Source organism: Lepisma saccharinum, chromosome 4 (assembly GCF_977018435.1).
Source record: "Lepisma saccharinum chromosome 4, izLepSacc3.1, whole genome shotgun sequence".
NCBI classification, from domain to species: domain Eukaryota; kingdom Metazoa; phylum Arthropoda; class Insecta; order Zygentoma; family Lepismatidae; genus Lepisma; species Lepisma saccharinum.
The window spans coordinates 45873874-45894976 of record NC_139232.1 but is presented as its reverse complement, the minus strand read 5'-3'; the positions used below and the strand labels follow the sequence as shown (position 1 = coordinate 45894976).

The window sequence follows — 21103 nt, the reverse complement described above, 5'->3', positions numbered from 1 at the left end:
TACTATTTTTAGTATTATGAGACAAGAAAGCACAAAGGAAAATTTCTTACACGTGCACAAGACTGTAATTGGAGGTTTCACCTCTACTGAGGGAATTACACCAACCTATCTGTGTTGAAAATTATGCATTCAATGCTACATAGTTGGATCTCATCTCAAATGTGTATACTTTTAAAACAAAATGGTGGTGTGTGCTGTTGTCTGGCACAGAGATAAGATAATTGGATAAACTTTATTTCTTAACTCCTTTTTAAATAGTATAAGGGAAAGAGACTTGGGACGACTACCCAATCAGGAAACTAAAATTTTTACACAATGATGGAAACACTTAAATAATATTTTTTCTTCATGATGCCGCAATTTAGCTGTTGCTAATTTCAAAATGAGACAAATTTTTCATCAAGTTTGCCATATTTGGTGAGCATTTAATTCATACCATTAAAACCAAATCTGCATACTGTCTTGCCTCCTTTCTATGCAGCAACATGGGCTATTTCACTTTTTCATTATTGAACTATGTTCTTATGTTTCATGAATTTATTTAGAGAATCAATTTTATACTTCCCTGGCTTAATCAGGCCTACAAACATTATAGAAGCAAAGGCCTCCCAGATGGCATAGTGGTAAAGTCGTCACCTTGCAATTGGTTGGTCAGGATTTCGATACCCGGTGAAGGTATGCAGTGGTTCGGATTCACCTCAAACTGTAGGCCTAGCCCGATTAGACCATCTTTGCATGATTGGGCTTAAATCAAAAGTCAAGCTCATGATGGAACAACTATAAAAAAATATCACCCTAGATCTGTATTGAAGGTTCTAACTCTGTAACATCAAGTGCCTTAAACTCTCCCAGTGAAGTGTGACATGTCGACAGATTTGCGAGACATTATGCAGGCAAAAAAAGAAGTTTGCCAGAAGCATGTCACTTTGAAAATTAAATATTTTTTTTAAAAAAATAAAGCCATAAATTTGTTCTTTTTGTGTATTTTCCCCCAAAAACCAAAAATATAGGTTTGTCTTTGGCACTACATTTCGGACATTTCAATGTTTGCTATCGAATTAAAAGTTGATGGATTTTGCAATTATGTTATGCATTAATCATATTCGTAAATGCCAAATAATTTAGTATAATTTCGAAACATGTCACATGTAACTTTTCAAGGATTCTGCAAGGAACCTTGCTCTTGCTTCTTGGTGAGGAGCCAGGTGCGACGGAAACACGTGATTCCTTATCTTTGTATAGCGCTGTGGACACAGCGTGAGAAAAGGAGGTTTCAATTAGATAATTTGTTGGCTGATTTACTTTTGTTTATTTTACTTCAATTTTCTGTTACTTTTGGCTAATCGCGAAGATGAGGATGAATGGCGATAAGTTGAATGATTCAATCACAAACACAAATGAACAGCATACACATGTTAGTCCGGAAGGGGGGCTAGAGTGGCGTGCCTCCCCTTGTATGTAAACATAAAATATAGAATGCAAGGAAAAATGGGTTAGAAATTAAAAAATGGAGAAGATTAGAAAAATTGTAAATTCATTCTTATTGGAGGAAGGAGCGGCTACCAAAGGTAAGAGGGATGAGAAAATGCATCATGAAAAATATGACAATTATTTATATGCTGAAAATAATTTAAATATCTAATTATTATCAATAAAATGAATTTAAGTTTGTTTTCGAAACATAACATCAATGATTTTCGTTCAATAATAGTAGATGAAGGTTATTTGTATTTGTTTTTATTAAAAACACCTTCAATCAGGCAGACAGGAATGTCTTGACTTGACAAAGCAATACGCTTCATGGTATATTGTCTCTATGCTGTGCACACATTCCTCTTAGACTATAAGTTAATGTTGTGTGTGTATATTAATGTAGACGATCGAAGACGTGCTCTTGTGCAAGATTAGTGTTTCCAACCTCTAATGATATTCGTGCTCTAGCTTCTGTCAACATAGCAGATTCTGATATGTAGTGATGAATCTTATAAGTCAATGGCACATACATAATTATATTTTTAAACTAACTATTTGACGAAGAACAGTGATTTTTCAGGAAAATATGAAGACATTCATCCAGCCTTTACTCATTTTGGGAGATTTATTATTCTACTTTTGTGCTCAAATCACAAGCTAGAAAAGCAGTTTGCATACGAAAGAGAAAGTAACGAAAGTGATCCTGAAGTCACGTCATTCGGGCCGTGATAGTTATTTTTTCCCGTCTGCGTCTTGAATGTCAATTTTACTTATTTTTTGTTAGCTTCGCTTTTCTTCCAATTTTTGTTAATTGCGACGAACAAGATAAATGATAATATTGGAAAATTTATGAAGGGACACTCGCAAAGAACACCCACGCTCAGGTCGGAATTCGAAACCTGTCATCTTGGTGAACGTTGACGTTGCTGTTATGTTAAGCCAGGGAAAGAGGTAATGGAACCACCATCCACTCCCCTCTGCTTTCAAATAAGTATTACATTTTCCCCAAGCAAAGGGATTGAGGCAGTTTTGTTTTTTATATATTAGTTATGGGATACTGAGTATCGAAAATATTTTCCTGATATTTTTCCTGCCATTCTCTTGTAAAATTGGACACTGCATTGCATTAATAATTAAAATGCAAGGTTTTCCTGTAACCGTAGTTTCTTTTAACTCGGCAAGTCAGAAAATTCCCTGCATCTGGTGAAAAACTTTAGTGGTAAACAACGCTGCCGAGTGCTGTTTTCCCGAACCTGTACTTTGGCTGTACTGCCACACTCGATCGGCTCCAAAGCTGATCTTTAACTCAAATGTGTGTGCCAGTTTCTCTGAACAGAAGTGTACATTGCAATCCAACATAAACTGATGAAAGTAAAATTCATCTGTTTTCCTATATACATAGGAGATAGTGTAAATAATGGTGTTGTGGTTCCCTGCTTTAAAAAAAGCTGAGAAGTCTGATTAATGAGAGAGACCCAAACTGTTATCAAGCTTAGGCTACTTTACACACAAGTCAGTAGGTGTGTGTCACATTTCATCAAACACACTTACTTTGGAAGAAGACACGTGATTCCATTAAATGGGGAAAAAAAATATATATCCATACCAAGCTCTCGTCCCTTTGCATCATCCATATGCTTTTGACTTCGTCCATATTATTCTCTGAATTTGCAGCCATTGATGCAAGATGTACAGGTGCATTCAACACTTTTGTGGAACCAGCAATGCCAAATGATGCTTTGGGTCTCAATATGTCCAAGAGTTTTTCACAGATAGTCCTATGTAGGGAAATAGGAAAAATATCAAGAATCAGTCAAGAGTTCATAACAAGTAAACATTGTGAAATCGTCAACTTATAGAAGGTAATCTATTCTACACAACTTATTAATTACCTTATGATCTGGTATGCAGAAGAGATGCACTGCATACAAATTTCATCGAAAAAACACAGGTTTGAGCAGGACCTATACCTGGTATAACAGAGACCCAGGTTCGAATCGTGGTTGAGCCTGCTTTTTAGCTGATATTCCTCGAATGTATACATATTAAAAGCACACTAAAACAACTGTACAGCAAGAGAATAATGCCTACCAGGTTCCACTTGAAAATTAGTTTACTTTGCAGTTAAAAATGTATAATTTTTATTGATAAGATTTTACAATGCTGGACACTGCAGTAATTTCTACCCTACTTCTTATACTCATGAAATACGTAGTCCCGATGAAGTATCTGAGGTTAACATGTGGGGGTGACCTGTAGAAATTGTTAATTGACGTGTAGAAGTTGTAAAATAATATTTTCAATTACCGCGATCATTCTCTGTATACAAGCATGGAAACCATGTTTCATGATATGAACAGAGGTAAGTTTGGCAACAGAGCTTCGAGTGCTCAATTGTTATGTTCCGAAAATGGCATCTTCCGTGAGTAAAAATTGTTTGCCGTTATAGTGCTACAAACTCAGATTTTGTTAATGTATGTGCTCACACTTCGCCAGCAAACATTTTCCTGATATCCCCACGAACCATTCCAAGTACGGTTACGTTAGGTTAGGCAAGCATAGTTAAAATTCAGTTTGTAAAACAATTCACACGTATTTCGAAAAAAACATTATTTCCGCTTATTTCCCATTTTCAAAATGCGAGGCCCACATTTTAACTTCAGATTCATGATTACGAGGCCTCGATTAACGATTATGCCAAATATGAAAGAAATTGTAGAGGCCTCCGGTATTGTAAAATTGCTCCTTTTTATTAAATAAAAAGACGGAAGAGTTTTTAATGGTCTAATGTTTTTATGTAAATTAGTAAGACAAGATTGACTATAGTCCTAGATGTTAGAGAGAATAAACTTCCATATAACACCTTTTAGAGAAGGGAAGATAACACCTTTCTACACCGCCATTCTCCCGGTAACTGTTTGAAATTTGGATATTAGGTGTGTAAGGTAATATATTGCTTTTCATAATGGCAATATTTCTCCGGAAAGAAGTGAGGAAGCCATGTTTTGTGGAATGTAGCCACTGAGTTGGGATGTCTACAGTGTTGCCACACAGTATGCAGGACAGCTGTACGATCGGTTACAAGAACGCGATGAGCAGAACAACAGTGACGGTGATAACGACAACCAGGAAGGAGAGGAATATGTTGAGTGTGGATTTTAAGTGTGGCAACATTGTATCCATCATTGGATTGTAAACACTACAGACTTTGAAGGTAAGTTTAGTGTTATTTGAAGTATGTTTGCCAAAACTAACCTAACATTACCTGAAATTTTCAAGTCACAGGCGTGACCGGGAAATTGTAATGTCAGATTTATGTTCAGGAGGCCTCATGTAGAAAGTATACAAAATTTCAAACAAATCGGGGAACACTCCCGTCATCTTTAATTAAGCCCAAAATTCTGTAAAACTTTCTATTTTATTGGATTTGATTGTAAATGAGTTTTAACTATATTTATAATATGTTGTCACACTATCAAAAATTTTAATATTATTTTATGTATTAACATTTGTGCATATTATGTTCAGCATAAAAGGGACTTCGGTCCTGTGATGGACAAATAAATAAATGAAATAAAATCATTACCGAAGACTCAAAACAAGAAAACAGTGATACAATATGAAAATAAAATGTGTGCAGCAAATGATTACGCAGTTGGTGTGCGGCGCGCACGAAACACGGACTAGCATCAAAATGGCATGTCTGCACAGACTGAGAACAATGCCACAACCTTTAAGTGGTATCATCTGGCCATAGACATTACAAAAGACCCAGAAAGTGATATTACCTGATCCTGAGAAACTTACAATTAAATCATAGGGTGAGCACCACGCTCACACATATAACAACGGAGGACTAACATATGTATATACATCAGTAAAACTGTCAAAGCCGGGAATCAGCTGTAACTAGTTTATTCTGTAATTGTTGACATTCATACTTACTTATTCTGCATTGCGAAAGATTGTTTAACAAGGGATTTCGCTTCTTTTAACGAAATTAGTATCTATTGTCGACATATCGAGTAATTATCGTTTGTTCTTTTCTCGCTTCCTGAACATGCAAAATGGCGGGAAAATATTGACTAGCATTGTGTTTTAACCTTCCTAACAGAAAAATTCCCACATAGCCCCAAAAACCATTTGGGATAGTATGACCATCCACAAATAGCCACAAAAAACATTCACAATAGCCCCACGCACAATCACGGTAAGGTTAGGTTGCTTTAGGTTGGGCAATAGTGAAAAACTGTGTGTTTGGAAACACTTACTAGGGGATTACATCATCAGATGCTCGTAATATCCGGTTCAAGTCCATGGATGGAAATGCAGGCGGCAGCTTTCGTGCATCGGACTGACATTATTATAGAAAAATACATGAATTAGCAGCCAATTACATTGAAAAATGCGAGAAAACACTTCTACGAGATTCCGAAATTTCACTGACAGTTTTACCATACCTATACATCATCATTGTGTTTTTGTTTCACAATCAATGCACCTTTTTCAAGGAGGCACACACTGTCATCTATTCCATTTACCTGATTTCGACTTCTGTCTTTTCTTCTGCAACCTCATGCAGAACACCACCAATTGCTTCATATACTTCATCGCTGTCTTCAAAGTCATCTGCCGCACTGGCTAAGATATCTGAAAACATAATTTTTCTTAAATAAGTTGACTGTATTTCGATATGTTTTTTTCCGCCTCTTTAGATTAACTGCAGCAATTAGAATGAAAAATGATTAGATAAAAAACAAATGTCACAAGAATTCTGAGACCCCCATGCCATTCATGCTGTAATTGGAGGATAATTACGAACGCAAATGAAACGAATCTCTTGAGCACAAAAAATTAAGATTCTTCATTTATGGTTAGTATTAAATGCATTAACTAATAAGCATGTTAAGATAACTGTAAATAACTACAGAAACATGTTTCAGGCAAGTAAATTAGACTTCATGTGTTAATATGGCCGTATTCTGATATTATAGTTAAATAAAAAAAGTGGAGTGAATAGTTAATAAACATACTGGATTGCATGTCATACGTACCTTCAACGTACTGATATAAATCATCATTAATTAGTGGAAATTCTGTTTTGATAAAGGGACCGCAATCTGCCATATTGCTGTACAGAATCTTCAACAAAGCTAAGGCAGTCACAGCTACAGTCTGTAAAATATGTGCTAATGTCAAAATTACTTCAATATTCCAGAAATTAAATTTTCTTCATAATTTCTCTGTTCCTTCTACCGTGGAAATGAGACACCACCACACACGCAAGGCAGAGCCACAGAATACTGTACAACTTCGGCGTCGGCCACAGAATGGCCGTATCTACTCGGCACAACAGTTCCGCAACTACCACAGTGGATGCACTTGCAGCTCAACTTTCCCAACTACTTTTTGAATGTGTAATTGCTCGTTAATGGCGTCTTGCCCTGGTCGATAGCTGTGTGAACATTCAAAGCTGGCTGCGTTCGGAGGACTAGCCGATACGGAGCAGCTCACTTGCGAGCGATTACCGGAAAACTGGAATTTCTTCGAACGTTTCAGCTCAGTGATCGCATCCCACGACCGATTTTCGTCTGCTGCAGACAAATGAGCAACATTGCCGTCGTCCTGGAAGAAGAAGAAGCGCTGTTGTCAAAAGTTTGCAACTTAGGACCCTTTTACAGTTTTTTTTAACAGGTTTTAGAGATGTTTTAAGCCCACTTTATGCACAGATAAGCTAATCGGTACTGGAGTTACAGTTTTAAAGTGGGATCCGCCTCTATCGCGTAATGATACCAGTGCTTAAAGTGAGGCGGAAGCACCAAAACTGCATTCTGGCAAATCAGTTTGGTACCGGATCTCAATTCCTGCCACAACATTGGAAGTCTATTTTATTTATATAATTTCTTGTTACATTAATTCTTGCAAACGAGATGAAGAGGGAAACGGAAAATCTCCCGTCGGCGGGCAGTCAGTAGGTGCCAGACATTTAGTGCTGACAAGACAGGTTTCGTTTATCGCATTTTATTCTTGGTAGATGTTAATCGCAAAGCTTCGAAAGATAAGCTTCTAGGAGGAGAATTATTTCCTATTGCTGTCAGTTATGTGCTATGAAATGCCTCTTTTTCTGTAGTTGGTTCATCTGCGGCCTTATAATTTTCCCCCTTGTGTAATATACCAGAGTCCGATAATTTTCTTTTCTTTGTTAGAATAGCAGATTAAAATGAAAAGGAACATTATGCGATAATTCAGTTTTCTTACGAAGGAACACAACTGTACTGCTATTGTGAACAAAACCGAAGAAGATGAGAGCGACAGACGTGACACGTCTTGCGTTTATATATTTACTTTGGATGCAATAATAATAACAACAGCAATTGGTCGAATTGGTTTATAAAGCAAAGTAAAATGAATGAAATCAAACGATTGTTATTTTAATATTCATTTATTATTACTAGTAGCATAGCTATGCTAGTAGAATGCTAGTAGCATGCTAGTAGTAGTAGTAGCAGTAGTCATCGTGTACATTCAGTTGTGGCATTAGTGCTATTAAATGAAACAACTTTAAGCACTGGCCGAGACCCAGGCCCGTAACGAGGGAACGGGCCATGCCCATCCTCGAACTATGAAATATTAAAATGTTAAAATTTCCAACAGTCGAACTCCGACTGCGGGACGCCATGGGTTAGAGTCTGCCTGGGTTCAGTCTCTGTTTTTTCGGCCTGTGAATGGGACCGGTAGTAATCCAGCACCGTAAGGAAATTGGGGAGCTACGACTGGGGGTTCGACGTGTTGACCCCACGTCACCCCCATTACTGATTGAAGATCTGCACACCTCTAGGTAGGATTGTGAGAGAGAGACTGGCAGTCGAGAGATAGGTCAAGGCCCTTCAAAGGCTGTCGATCCACGGGTTATTACTATTATTATAACCTATAAAAAATTACGAAAATAACATTGAAAAATCATGTAACACATGCTTAAAGACATAATATTTCAAAATAAAACCATAAATTGGAGTAAAGTGGAGGGTAGAAAGTTGGGAGGGGATGGCAGGGTGAAAAGTAGAGAGCGCAAGAAATCAACCTTGCCCGAGTAAAAACATTATCTTGAGCCACCCCCGATAATCATTGCTAACACGTATCATTTAATTTACAAACACATATTTTTCTAAACATAGAATTATCGTTCTTGTTCACTGGTCCTGGCATAAGTGGTTAGCACAGCGCGCTACGACGAAAAGGGGTTCTAGGTTCGATTTCCAGCTTTGGCATAGGCTTTCTGTGCATTCCTTCACATCAATTTCACATCATCGCTCATCCTCATCGTCGCGATTAGACAAACTTGCAAGAAAAGCAAATAAAAAAAATAATAATCTAATTCAATGAACTTCACAGGATTTCTGATCCTATTTGTTAAACATTTTCGGATCTACTCCTCTTCCTTTAAAAAATCCTGGGTATAGCAACATAAACAAAATAAAGATAAAATACGAATGTAAGATTAATATAAGTATGGATTTTGATTGACCATTATTAATAGAATTACAATCTAACACATAATAAAAACATTTAAACTATAGCCTCCCTCTATATACACACACACACACACTCAAGGGCCTGCCGAAACCTATGAGATGTGTACAGTGGGATCCATGAATATTACTGTGCAAATTGTCCATGAATATTTTCATTAATGTTTCTCATACATCCTATGTGTTTTTAAGTGATGGTTTTTTATGTATGCTGGTGCAGAAGTTGTCAACAGCTTGTTTTGAGTTTTATTTTAATTCTTGAAGCTCTTATTGGGTTAAATAAAGTGCACGAACATGCTGATGGACAATTTGCACGGTAATACTCATGGACCCCAGTGTACATACTGACCGTGCTATGCCTCTCGCGTATAGATATTAGTTTCAAGTCGCGGCTACTTTTGAAACAGAAAAGCTTGCGAATAACGTTCTATTTTTAACTAAATAATATATATACGTATAGGGCCACTTATTTGCTTGTATACGACTATGAATTTCTGCACTAGTTGTGACGGTGTAAACTATATCATAGAATAGTAATTTGTAGCATATCGTGGATTCCGCGTCGTCTGCTCCGCCATGTGTACTAAAAGGGTTCATTGCAGCGAGCTTACTTCCCAGGCGATCAAAAGCGCCCGATCGCTGAGCCTTCAGTACTTACCGTGCCGTTCGTAGCACCGAATCACTAGCCGCTCCGGGCGGTTCACTCCGCCGAACGCGATCATAGAAAAGTTGCACAACCTATCAGTTGTGAGAGTTGAGTCGGAGTTCATGACGACATCACATTTCACAACATCAGCCACTCTTAACGCAATCCGGTTATACACTGTCCGTAATTACTTGCTAAATTAACTGTTCCGTTTGCGGAAAGCACAAATCATATTCTTTATTAGTTGCTCCTCTCTCAGGTCTCAGCAGTAAAAAGGTACTCCTAACTTATAAATTATAATAATAAACCTTAAAACTTTGTGGCCAATTCCCTCCCTGCCTCCCGTTGTATCCACCACGTTACACGGTCTTTCTTGTTTTATTTTTCCAGTTTTCAAACCTTTATTTTTTTTTAACAAAAATAACTAGGGGTGCGCGAGACAATATTTTTTGAGTCGGGACGGGAAATTTTTTAAATCCCGACATTCGGGACGGGAAAAATTCGCCATTTCCACGGTTAAGTCGGGAAGTTTTCGGGACGGGAATTGAACGAAATTTTCCGAAGCTCTGAAAATCCCGAATTCTGCACGTCATTTTCACCTTTAGTGATTGTTTTTGCATTTTTGAAATAAAAACTAATAATTTCCGTCAATTTCCAGACATTTACAATGTAGAAAACGTTGAGAATTAACTACTTTTTAAAATGATCATTCGATATTTTCCGACTTCTCGGGATCCCGAAAAGTCGGGAAGTAATTTCCCGAAGTCGGGATCGGGACGGAAATTTTTTTTCCCGATCCCAGTCCCGACTTTTTGGGATTCCGCATACCCTTAAAATTACTTTGAACCTTATTTTCTATCAACAGTAGGGGTGTGCGGGATCCCGAAAAGTCGGGACAGTCCCGTCCCGATCCCTACTTCGGGAAATGAATTCCCGACTTTTCGCGATCCCGAGCAGTAGGGAAATACCGAATGGTCATTTTAAAAAATCGTTAATTCTCAACGTTTTCTGCATTGTAAATGTCTGGAACTTTTCGAAAGTTGTTAGTTTCTGTACCAGAAATGCAAAAACAATCACTTTAAGTGAAAATAAGGTGTAGATTTCCAGAGCTTCGGAAAATTTTGAACAGTTCCCGACTTGGTCGGATAATTGCGAATTTTTCCCGTCCCGAATGTCTTGATTTAAAAAAAAAATTCGTCTCAACCCATAAAATTCTATCCCGCACAGTAGGGGTGTGCGGGATCCCGAAAAGTCGAGATCGGGAAAAAAAATTCCCGTCCCGATCCCGACTTCAGGAAATTACTACCCGATCTTTCGGGATTCCGAGCAGTCGGGAAATACCGAAAGGTCATTTTAAAAAGGTGTTAATTCTCGAAGTTTTCTGCATTGCAAGCGTCTTGAGCTTATCGAAAATTGTTTATTTTTATTCCAGAAATGCAAAAACAATCACTTTGAAGTTGAAAATGACGTGTAGAATTCAAGATTTTCAGAGCTTCGGGAAATTTCGAACATTTCCCCGTCCCGAAAATTTCCCGGCTTTCTCAGAAATTTCGATTTTTTCCCGTCCCGAATGTAGGGATTTAGAAAAATTCCCGTCCCAATCTCGTCCCGACGAAAAAAAAATCTGTCCCGCACACCCCAAATTTGTCGAGAACCGCGATGACGCACGAAAATAATGAAGGTAAAAATTCGTTCTGTTCTGAGACATCTCCGGCACAGATTACCTCCGGTCAGTTGTGAATTTTTCACCGGTAACAAGTCCTTAAAAAATTGTGTTCGTGCAATGATAATGTAACTGAAACGTGACAACGATTAAGAGAAAAAGTAGAACCGACATTTCCATTGCACAAGAATACAAATAAGTACAGTATGAATGTTTCATTGCTGAATCAATAATGAACGAACACTTGCTGTTGGACTGGTCAATGATAGAAATGTACACCTTAGAAGGCCTTTTTTTTTTTTTGCTAAGAACTTAAAGTAGTTAACTTTGTATATGTAAGAAAATACTTCCTCATTATAAACTATAGTATTGTTTAAATTCATTTTTTCAATCTCTACATATTTAACTGGAACGAGAACACAACTGAACGAGATAGTCCACGCGTCGGAAATCTCAATCATGTGATGTAAGTATGGATTGTGAAACCCGTAAATTTGTAGAATATATTTGATTTTTTGCTCTTAATTAAAGACTATTATGATTTTCCTCTGTTGACTAGTGGAAGTTGACATATTTCTATTGATTACACACAAGATGCAGATGGATAGATTGAAAGAAATGTTCAAGCCTTGCCCTGGATTCGAACCTAAGACCCTGACATTGTGGTACTAGTTTACTATCCTTCGGACACATTTATTTATTTTTACAGAAGAAACTACTTACCGTAATAAGTTCCTGTAGTATTGTCTAACATCTGGAAGGTGTTTTGTCTGATGTGGGAATGTTTCATAGCGGAAATTCAACCATTGACGCATAGCCCCACGAACCATTTCCGGTAAGGTTAGATTAGGTAGGGTCACAATAGGTTACAATAGTTAAAAATTGGTTTCAATAAAAACATGCATAGCCCCACACACCATTCTCGCATAGCCCCACACTCCATTCACGCATAGCCCCACGAACCATTGACACATAGCCCCACAAACCATTTGCGGAAACGTACGTTCTTCAGTTACAAAAACACTTTTTTTAAAAAAAAATTATCAAAAAAACGTGAACGTTAAAAAATGATCCGCGAAGCAGATAGGTAAGTACAAATGTCAAAAATTGACGAAACTCAGAAGTTACAGGTGTCTGAAGGATACTCTGGTCGGAATTTATTCGGCCTGCGTATAGGGCCGGTGGCAACCCACCATCATGAGGAAATTGGGGAGCTCTGAGTGAGTGAGCGTAATCCGGTCGAGAAGACCTATTATAACGGCTGGGGATACGTCGGGCTGACCCCCCGACTATTCCAATACTGGTTGAAGATCTCCACGCTTAGAGGTGACGAAGGAAAGCGTGGGAGGGAGATCGGCAGTCGGTAGGTATGCCTAGGCCCTTCATGGGCTGTTGCGCAACGGATTATTATTATTATCTATGTAATTAAGCTATATGTATCACTTGATCAAAAAACTTCAGACTAAACAGAAGAGCCTATATATTTGACAAAGATTGAGGCCTGGGTATGTTTATTTAAGAACTGCACATTTAGAAACATATGACATTAAATTTGTTTTTGATGGAATTGGAAACTTTTTTTCCTGTGATTTGCTACCATATGAAGAAGCACTTCATTTCTTATCCAAGTTTCATCACACTTTTCGATTTGGACAATGCCTCAGTCAGCTGTGTCATTCACTACTTTGATCCGTGAGATCATATGATGAAGTTAATTGAAAACAGGTGTTTCCGCAGAAAGATTTGAGATTTTACCTTCCTCCATCAATACATCAAAGAATAATGAGGTCCTTTGTGTCACAAGGTTCATTAACTTCAGATTGTTCACTTCATCTGTGATCTGCAGATGTCGAGCAGGGTTCAAAGATCTTGGAAGGTGTAAATTCTGAATCATTTTCTCCTTTGTGTGGTCACATTTGATCATGCAAGCAAATGTTCCAAAAGGAACCAAAGATGTGTCCAGAATGCTCTGTAAGTCTTGGTAGCCACAATGCAATTCATATAAGTCTTGAGGCCAGTCAGAAACAGAATATCATTCAAGATGGTTCAAATTCCAATAGGTGCTTCGTTTCACTGTTCCTTTCCAGCTCCCAAACAAATCTAAGTAAGTTATCTTCCTAATTTTTCATGGGGCCAACAGCAATTAATGTTGAAATAGGAATATCCCAGTATATAGTTCCCTGTTCAGCCACAGAGAGGCCTCTCCGATGATATACTGGCAATGTTGTCACCTTGTAATCAAGGGGTCCCGGGTTCGTACCCAGTGGAGGCACATAGTGGTTCAGATCACATTTTAAACTGTAGGTCCAGTCCTGATTAGCCTTTCTTTGCATTAAGTAAAACAAAAACTTAAACAAACAGACTCATCCACATAGCACAGTGGTTTGGACGAGGAGCTCATAATGGCTCTATTCTACTTCTTCCTCTAAGAAACAAAAGATAGAGGAACAGAACTTCTTTATAATCATCCCATGGTTGCTGGATATCAAGAGCATGTGGCAAATAATTTACCTTATTTCAACTTTCTGAACATCGGATGCATTTAGCTGGCAAAGATCCCAGAGTAAATGATGACATAATCGATCTTCAAAAAATAAAGATGCTTATAATAGTGCGAGATTCAAGAATCAATTAAATTAAAATTTTACACTGGTTAGTTAGCACTAGAGGACAAAAATAACATGTGCAGGAAAATGTTTTGAATTACTTCAGTTTTTTCTGTGCAATAACTTGGGATCTATCCTGAGAGTGAAAAAAAATGTGAACAATGGGGCGACCTCCAAATGTGCATCAATCATGTTAAAATTTTACACACAAATAAGTCTGTACCGGAGGATAAAAATAAGGTATGTGGAGAAATGTTTTGAGCTACTTCAGTTTTTGATATAATAATTTGGACTACCCTAATGTACAGGTTATTTTAAAGTGCACACAAAATCACAATTCATATAAAATTTAGTTCTATTATTTTTGTTGCTATTCTTGTTATATAGGTCTTATTTCATCATCTGAGATACTTCAAAACAACAGAATTTAAGGATTGATACCAGGGTTGGCCGGGGTGGGCCCAGCCCAGTGTTTCCAATATGGGTTTTTCAGAAAAACCCACAAAAAAAAAACAGTCAAAAGGGGTTTCCCCCCCCCCCCAAGAAAATGCTTTACGTTAGTGCTTTAAATACTTGTGAGGTTCTATGATTGTCAAAATGTTTTGGAAAACTTGTGAAGAAAAGGCTTAGCAGAGCTTATAATACTAAAAATAATGAATGTAGTACAAGTCATAGTGTTTTTTTCATTCTATTTTCCTCAAATCATGCTAGAAATGGACTTTTAACACAAAATGATTATGTATCCAAGAAACAAAAAAGAAAAAGTAGTATATCAGATTTTTTTTTTAGATAGAACGTTTGCATTGATTGATGCTGCATACTTGAACAAAGCTTATCATTTTTGAAATGTGGGAGCACTTTGGTTATCAGTCACTTCCTTATGTGGAGGAAACCATTGTGGCACATCATAGTTTCATCTCAGATGATCAGTTGATACAATACATTTTTGCATGTTTAAGCATTATAATGGAGAATTGAGTACATTTTATTGAAATGTCATTACATTGTGGCATAATTAAATCGGAACACTCCTAATAGTTTGCTTGCCTATGCAGTAAAATGTTTTTCATGTCTGGGTAGTTGCTCTATAGCCACGTAAGTCATGTATTGTCATAATTACCACAATGTTAGCTTTGTGCATGAAACTTACAGGAGTATTATGTACTTGCACTATAATTTGACAATAAAATTATTAAAATATGGTGCGTGATTTAGGAGGAGCAATGGATGGACAGAGAGGAATAAGTTATCTACCTAATGACTATGATAACTGCTGTAAATTTAGAATTATTTAGCTAAAATTATATCTGAAGCTAGAAAACTTGTGAGCAAAATTGACAATTTGTTTCAAGATGGTGGATGAAAAACTGATTTTCCCCATGTTTACCCCAATATGCTATGCTCTACAATCTGGGTGGCGACAGACCTGGAAAACCGAGAAAAGTCAGGGAATTTAAGAGGTCAAAAAAGCCAGGATATTTTGTCTTGATTGAATTTTTTTTATGCGATGGAATGAATGTGCAGGCATTTGCTTTGAAAGATGTCGTTATGAAGCACTACATGGGAACACAAAATCTTGTTGCTAAGTCTGAGCATCAACTTTTAGGTCTCTTTTATGCACAATACAATTACAGTGCGAGAAACTAGTGATGGGAGGTGGGGAGGGAGAGATAGATTTCTGGAGGGACAGAAAAAATGATAAGCCTCTAAATATTATGTGGAAAATGCATTGCATTATCATTATCATATTTTCTTGTCTGTATGGGAGTAGTAAGAGGACAGGACTGTCAACAAAAGAGGGATTTGGAGTTTTGGAAAGGGGGGGCGGATACCACTGTGGCACCGTCTGATAGTTGTTGGACGTCGTAGTATGGCATTTTGTCAGACATTCTGAAGGAATATGGAAACAAATAAGGGCACTATGCAACCCTGTAATTTGTCGAATGTCATGGTACAGCATTTGTGAGATGAACATTTTAGGCTCAGTTGATGCATATGATATTTGTCGGATATCGCCATCCGACTAACGTTGAACTTCGACAAAATGTATCACTACTACAACATGCGACAAAAATCGCATGCATGGCACAGTTATGGAATTGATTGTTTTTGGATGTCTTCGGACTGCAATATCTGATGAAAATGGCATGCATGAACAGAGAGCCTTGTGCATCCGAGTTTGTCTGCTGTGGTACCACATTTCATTGAACAAACTTTTTGGTTCTGTTTAAGCATGCGATTTTTGTCAAACGTAGCAGTTTCATATTTGTCATTCTGCGACATCCGACAAAAATTGCATGCATTGCACTCTTAAGAATCCGATGTTTCTTGGATGTTCCAGTATGACATTTGTTGTCGTTTACGACGTTTGTCAAATGGAGCATCCAACAAAAATCACATGCATAAACGGAGCCTTAGTCTGCTGCACCACTGCAAATATGCTGCTGGAATTTTATTACTCTTCTGGCTTACTTAACCGTATTTAATGTAGCAATCTCTACAAAGGTTTTCTTTCTTCCCCTTGGCTTAATATTGGTTTTGCACAAGTTATCAATATCAAGAAGAATCCAACAAATAAAGATATAGTATGTTGAATAGTATCACAAAAAGGTGAAACAGAAATCTGCATTGGTAAACGTTATAAAAATTTGATAATCGCATGCTCCTAACCTCAAGTTTTCTGCAACATTCGTATTACAATTAACACCCCTCTCTGTCCTGCCTGTTTAAACTCGTGAGAGATGGATATTAATCTGTCACTGAGTGAAGTTAATGTGCAATGTTTTGAAATAAAATACTAATAATAAATATGTAAATATTTTAATATTATAATTACACAAACCATTCAGTCTTAAAAGCATATCACTTTCTTCAGTAATTGACGTTTCTCTGCCAGCCCTGCTAAATTTTCACATTTCATCTACTGATTTATACGAGGGGCATCCAGAAAGTAAGTTCCAATTAGCAGGGACCTTGATTTTTTGCAAACGTGAAATTAATCATAACTAGATACACCTCGGGAATGATTTTGTTTTGCATTTACATTTGTTCAAAGCATTTCAAGATTGCAGATAAAAAAATGGTTTTTCATGTGCTGAGGTAGATTCCAAATTCTGATGACACTTTCAAATGCCTGAACTACATATTTGGAGATTAAGAAAATAAACTCTTCTAAGAATTTTAGGGCATCACTTAAGCTATCGTTTGACAATAAATGTTTTGAAATATAGTGCATGTTTGGGGAACATTGGGGACCAAATTGGGGGTCACCAATGTTTTGACCATGCGAATTGCCATTTTTGTAGCAGCCAGATATATTGGAGGATGTATAAGGTATTCCATTGAACTAAATCAGCCAGACAGTTAATAATGGCAAACTTATAATTTGGCAATGTTAATACACGTAGGAGGTATTTATGCTTGAAACAAACAGAAAAATTATGGGAAAACACAACTGTGAACAAACTGTATTGAAGCAGATTTAAAATATTGTGTTGCATAGTATTTTGGATTATTTAATGGTCTACGGCATATGAAATAAATTACTCTCCCCCCTCCCAGTAGTTTGATTGTTGGATACACAAAAGTATGCCTCCTCAAGTAATGCAACCCTGAAAACTTATCACAAAGCAATAGTATTAACTATTACATCTCCAGGAAGAGTAGAATCAAACTCTTGGACAAATATTTTAGAAAGAATATGTTAACAGAAATATAAATTGCTTTGATTCAGTCAACTACTCCCTATCTCAGTTATCTCTGGAGCAAGGCCACACATATCGTTAGAAAAGGGGAGGAAATCGAGTGGGCAGAGCGAAGCAGTACACACTGCTGTGAAGGCTGGTATCTGCAGTCGCTTCTCTCTCCCCTTCATGCAATCCTATTTGCTCTCATGTGGAGCTGTCTTGCATCACTACTTGCACCGAGACTTGTTTTCTTTTGCCTGCTCCAGAGTTTTCTGGGACAGAGTATAAAGCAATACAAATTGAATGTTACGATACGTTACTACTAGGGGAGAAATGTATTTCATTTTTAAAATATATATTTTTAAACATCACCTGAAAAACCCCATAAAACCCAGTTTTGCCCAGGTTTTATCTGAAAAAAAAAACACCCGGGTTGGTTGAAAAAAACCAGGTAAAATGCCAACCCTGATTGATACACCTAGTCTATCTGTATCTATTTTATACAATTTAATTTCTTATATCCTCCTTAAGGTACTCTTACCAGTACTGGTCTCAAATAAAGTTTGGTTAGGTGAAATCTTTACTTGCTGAGTATGGTCTATGAAAAGAGAGATTGTTGATGTTTGTGTGTAATTTAAATGTAAAGCACCAATAGTCATGCTAGAAGTTGAAATTCATGTATGTTCATTTTAGATGGATAAATTTTAAAACCGTGAAACCCGGCGGAGGCACATAGTGATTTAGATCCTACTTTAAACCATAAGTTCAGTCCCAATTAGCCTTGCATAATAAAAAAGTGAACTCAAACAGAACCATACCCATACTTTTAAAATTTTATTTCTTTGATCTAATTTTACTTTTAGAAAAATTTGCATCTAATATGCTGATTGGTTATATGTAGAGATAGGCTCTTTACAGTTGTTTTGTTGTTGTCATTACAGGGATTATGTACAATGTCATCTAGTGTGTATGGCTCAAGAAGATTGTAACTTGGCTGAAGATAATATGAAGCGGAGCATTTCAGAGGAGTATGTATGGAAATTACAATATTTGTATTTTTTTTTAAATGTATGCCTTTTTAGATTTTAACTTTTTGCAGCATGCATATATAGCCTCTTCTGGTGGGACTTTTCAAGTGGGTGCTTGAAATCGTAGAGATGAAATCCTTCTCTCCCCCCTCCCCTGAGATGCCTTTACGGGAGGTGAGATTTATATTTTACAAAAAGAATGGTATTAGGCATGCCCCTGTGTCCACCGCAAAGTGAATGAAAAAATAGTGTGTAGCAAAGTTTCATTGAAAATAAGCTGATAGTTCTTGTTGGAAAATATAATAATGTATAAGATCAGCAGTGTTGCTAACTTATGGAAATAAATCCGGAAAATTACTTCTAGCATCGATCCTATGGACAGGAAGATTTGTACACCAGCTGCCCTCTAAAGGTTAAGTATGATGAGGTTGAATTCACATAAGTAGAATCTGACACTGCATGCTGAACAGAACATGTTCACCTTACCTGCACATGTAACCAGGATTGTAAAAAATCACAGTACACTCTTGCTCTGCCTACCATCTTTACCCATTTTAGGCCCCATTTTTACCTTGATGATGCTGGTGGGAAGTTAGTGAAACATCAATTTTTTACTATTTGATCTGTAGATGTGCTATGTGTCTTTTTACGCTCCTGGTTATATGCAAATGTGATAAACAGGAGCTGAATGAGGAAGAGATGCTCACAAAGCAACGCCCATGCCAGAAGTTGAACTTGGGACTGACTGAGGTAGTTAGTGCCATACACTTACGATACAATATCCTGATTATATGTGTGTGGTTATATATATATTATTTTTTTTATAAATAAAATGGTCAAGTTATCGACATTTTTACATATAAACTGGTAGCCAATATTGGTTGATAATATCTTTCTTGAAAAATTGGAATTTGATGTCAACAAGTAATGCATACATTTCTGAAAGCTAGAAGATCTTGACTTTCTTAAATCTTTACAAAATCACTGAAGTTTACATTTTAAAATAATCTTAAAATATGAAGTTTATACTTACATGTGGTGTGAACTTTGTTCTTCAAAGGTTTGAAACGATTTCAATTCATTCATGCTAATTAAAGGTAGTTAGAAGTAAAAAGGATGGTATGATAATTGTGGAAGCTCCCATGGTTGTGGGTTGTATTTTGTGCAGAAGAACAGGTCTTAGCTGCTCAGGTAGCATTACCATTGTTTCCTGTTAGAAGCAAAAATTTGAGACCTGCGCCAACAAGGTGGGTCTGCCAGTCCAATTAGGACTGCAAACTTTTAAAAAACCATTTTACTACATCAAATATTTTAATTCCAGACCTACCAAAAAGTTCTGATGTTTGTTTTATTTATATAATATTGCATACTTACTGAACAGAACTCATTCTGGATACCAACCTCTTAATATTTCTCTTTTTGCATTATACGACGTGACATAAAGCATATGTGTACTTAACCCTCCATTACCCATCAATATTCATTGAGAGATTGCAACACTGTGAACTACATTGCGCATGGGCACTTTTTGTCTAGCTGGATGTTCTTTCTTTTTTTCTTTAGTTCTAAGCTCAGCAGTATTTTTCTCTTGCACTTCTAAGCCACGTAATATTGTAAAGTTAATGTCAGTCACATGCTTGGGGGACTAAATACGTAACAAGAAAAATATCAAAGCGTAGAAAGAAGGACCACACATTAAACAGAAGTGGGTTAGGTATGTGTTGGTGAAGAAAGTGAACATGAATATGACCAGAAGTAAACATGACACTGACTGTTTCGTTGTTATGTATTGGGGAACCCAAGCATGCGACTGATGTTCATTTTATAATATTATGTCACTTAGTAGGAGCAGCATAAAATTGCAGTTGATCTGAGAAGAAAGAACATGTAGCATGCGTGCACAGTATAATTCACTGTGTTTTTCATACTTTAAAGATAGAGCTTTGGGGAACAGATGTACTCCACATGTCTGTGTTATTTATAATGTAACTATGGTGTTTTTCTATCTTAGTTTTAAAATATGTCTGCTCCAGTAAAGGCAATTTTATTATTTAAAATTAATACTTAATTCATTTATCGCTGTAGGGTCCTTGATAACTCATTGAATGAAGAGCAAGAGAGACCAAAGAGAGCAAGACTGCATGAAGCCACAGCACCCCCAGCAGAGAATGACTCTATGTCTTCTCCTGGCAGCAGCCATGATACTAGCATCAGTCCTTCTGCTGCTGATAGATGGAGGAATATGAATTTTGCAGTAAATTCTCTCAAGGGCCATTCAGATTTGGTATCAAGCCTGGCACTTGATGGAGATCTCCTTGTTTCTGCAAGGTAGTTAGTGGTGTTTCTCTTTTGTGTGTAATAAAATATTTACCCTTGCATCATATTTCAGTTGAGAATAGTTTGTTGAGTTTGGTTCACTTTATGCACAGAAAGTCTAATCGGGACTTGATCTACAGTGTAAAGTACATTCCT

General features: G+C 37.0%; 2 protein-coding genes across 2 annotated transcripts in view; one reads left to right on the top strand and one right to left on the bottom strand.

Moving 5' to 3' along the window:
- LOC145986441 (ATP-binding cassette sub-family F member 3) overlaps positions 1-6823 on the bottom strand; it is a 45207-nt gene extending 38384 nt beyond the window's left edge. Inside the window, exons 1-3 of the mRNA XM_083120458.1 lie at positions 6528-6823; positions 6015-6123; positions 3080-3251 (exon numbers count right to left, since the gene is read on the bottom strand). Of these exons, the coding sequence (XP_082976584.1) occupies positions 3080-3251; positions 6015-6123; positions 6528-6600 (354 nt within the window). The 5' untranslated portion in view covers positions 6601-6823. The remainder of the gene's footprint in view (positions 1-3079; positions 3252-6014; positions 6124-6527) is intronic.
- A 4541-nt stretch (positions 6824-11364) lies between these two features.
- The window catches only part of LOC145986439 (uncharacterized), a 50469-nt gene continuing 40730 nt past the window's right edge, over positions 11365-21103 (top strand). The window contains exons 1-3 of the mRNA XM_083120456.1: positions 11365-11777; positions 18545-18631; positions 20717-20959. Coding sequence (XP_082976582.1) covers positions 11776-11777; positions 18545-18631; positions 20717-20959 — 332 coding nt within the window. The 5' untranslated portion in view covers positions 11365-11775. The remainder of the gene's footprint in view (positions 11778-18544; positions 18632-20716; positions 20960-21103) is intronic.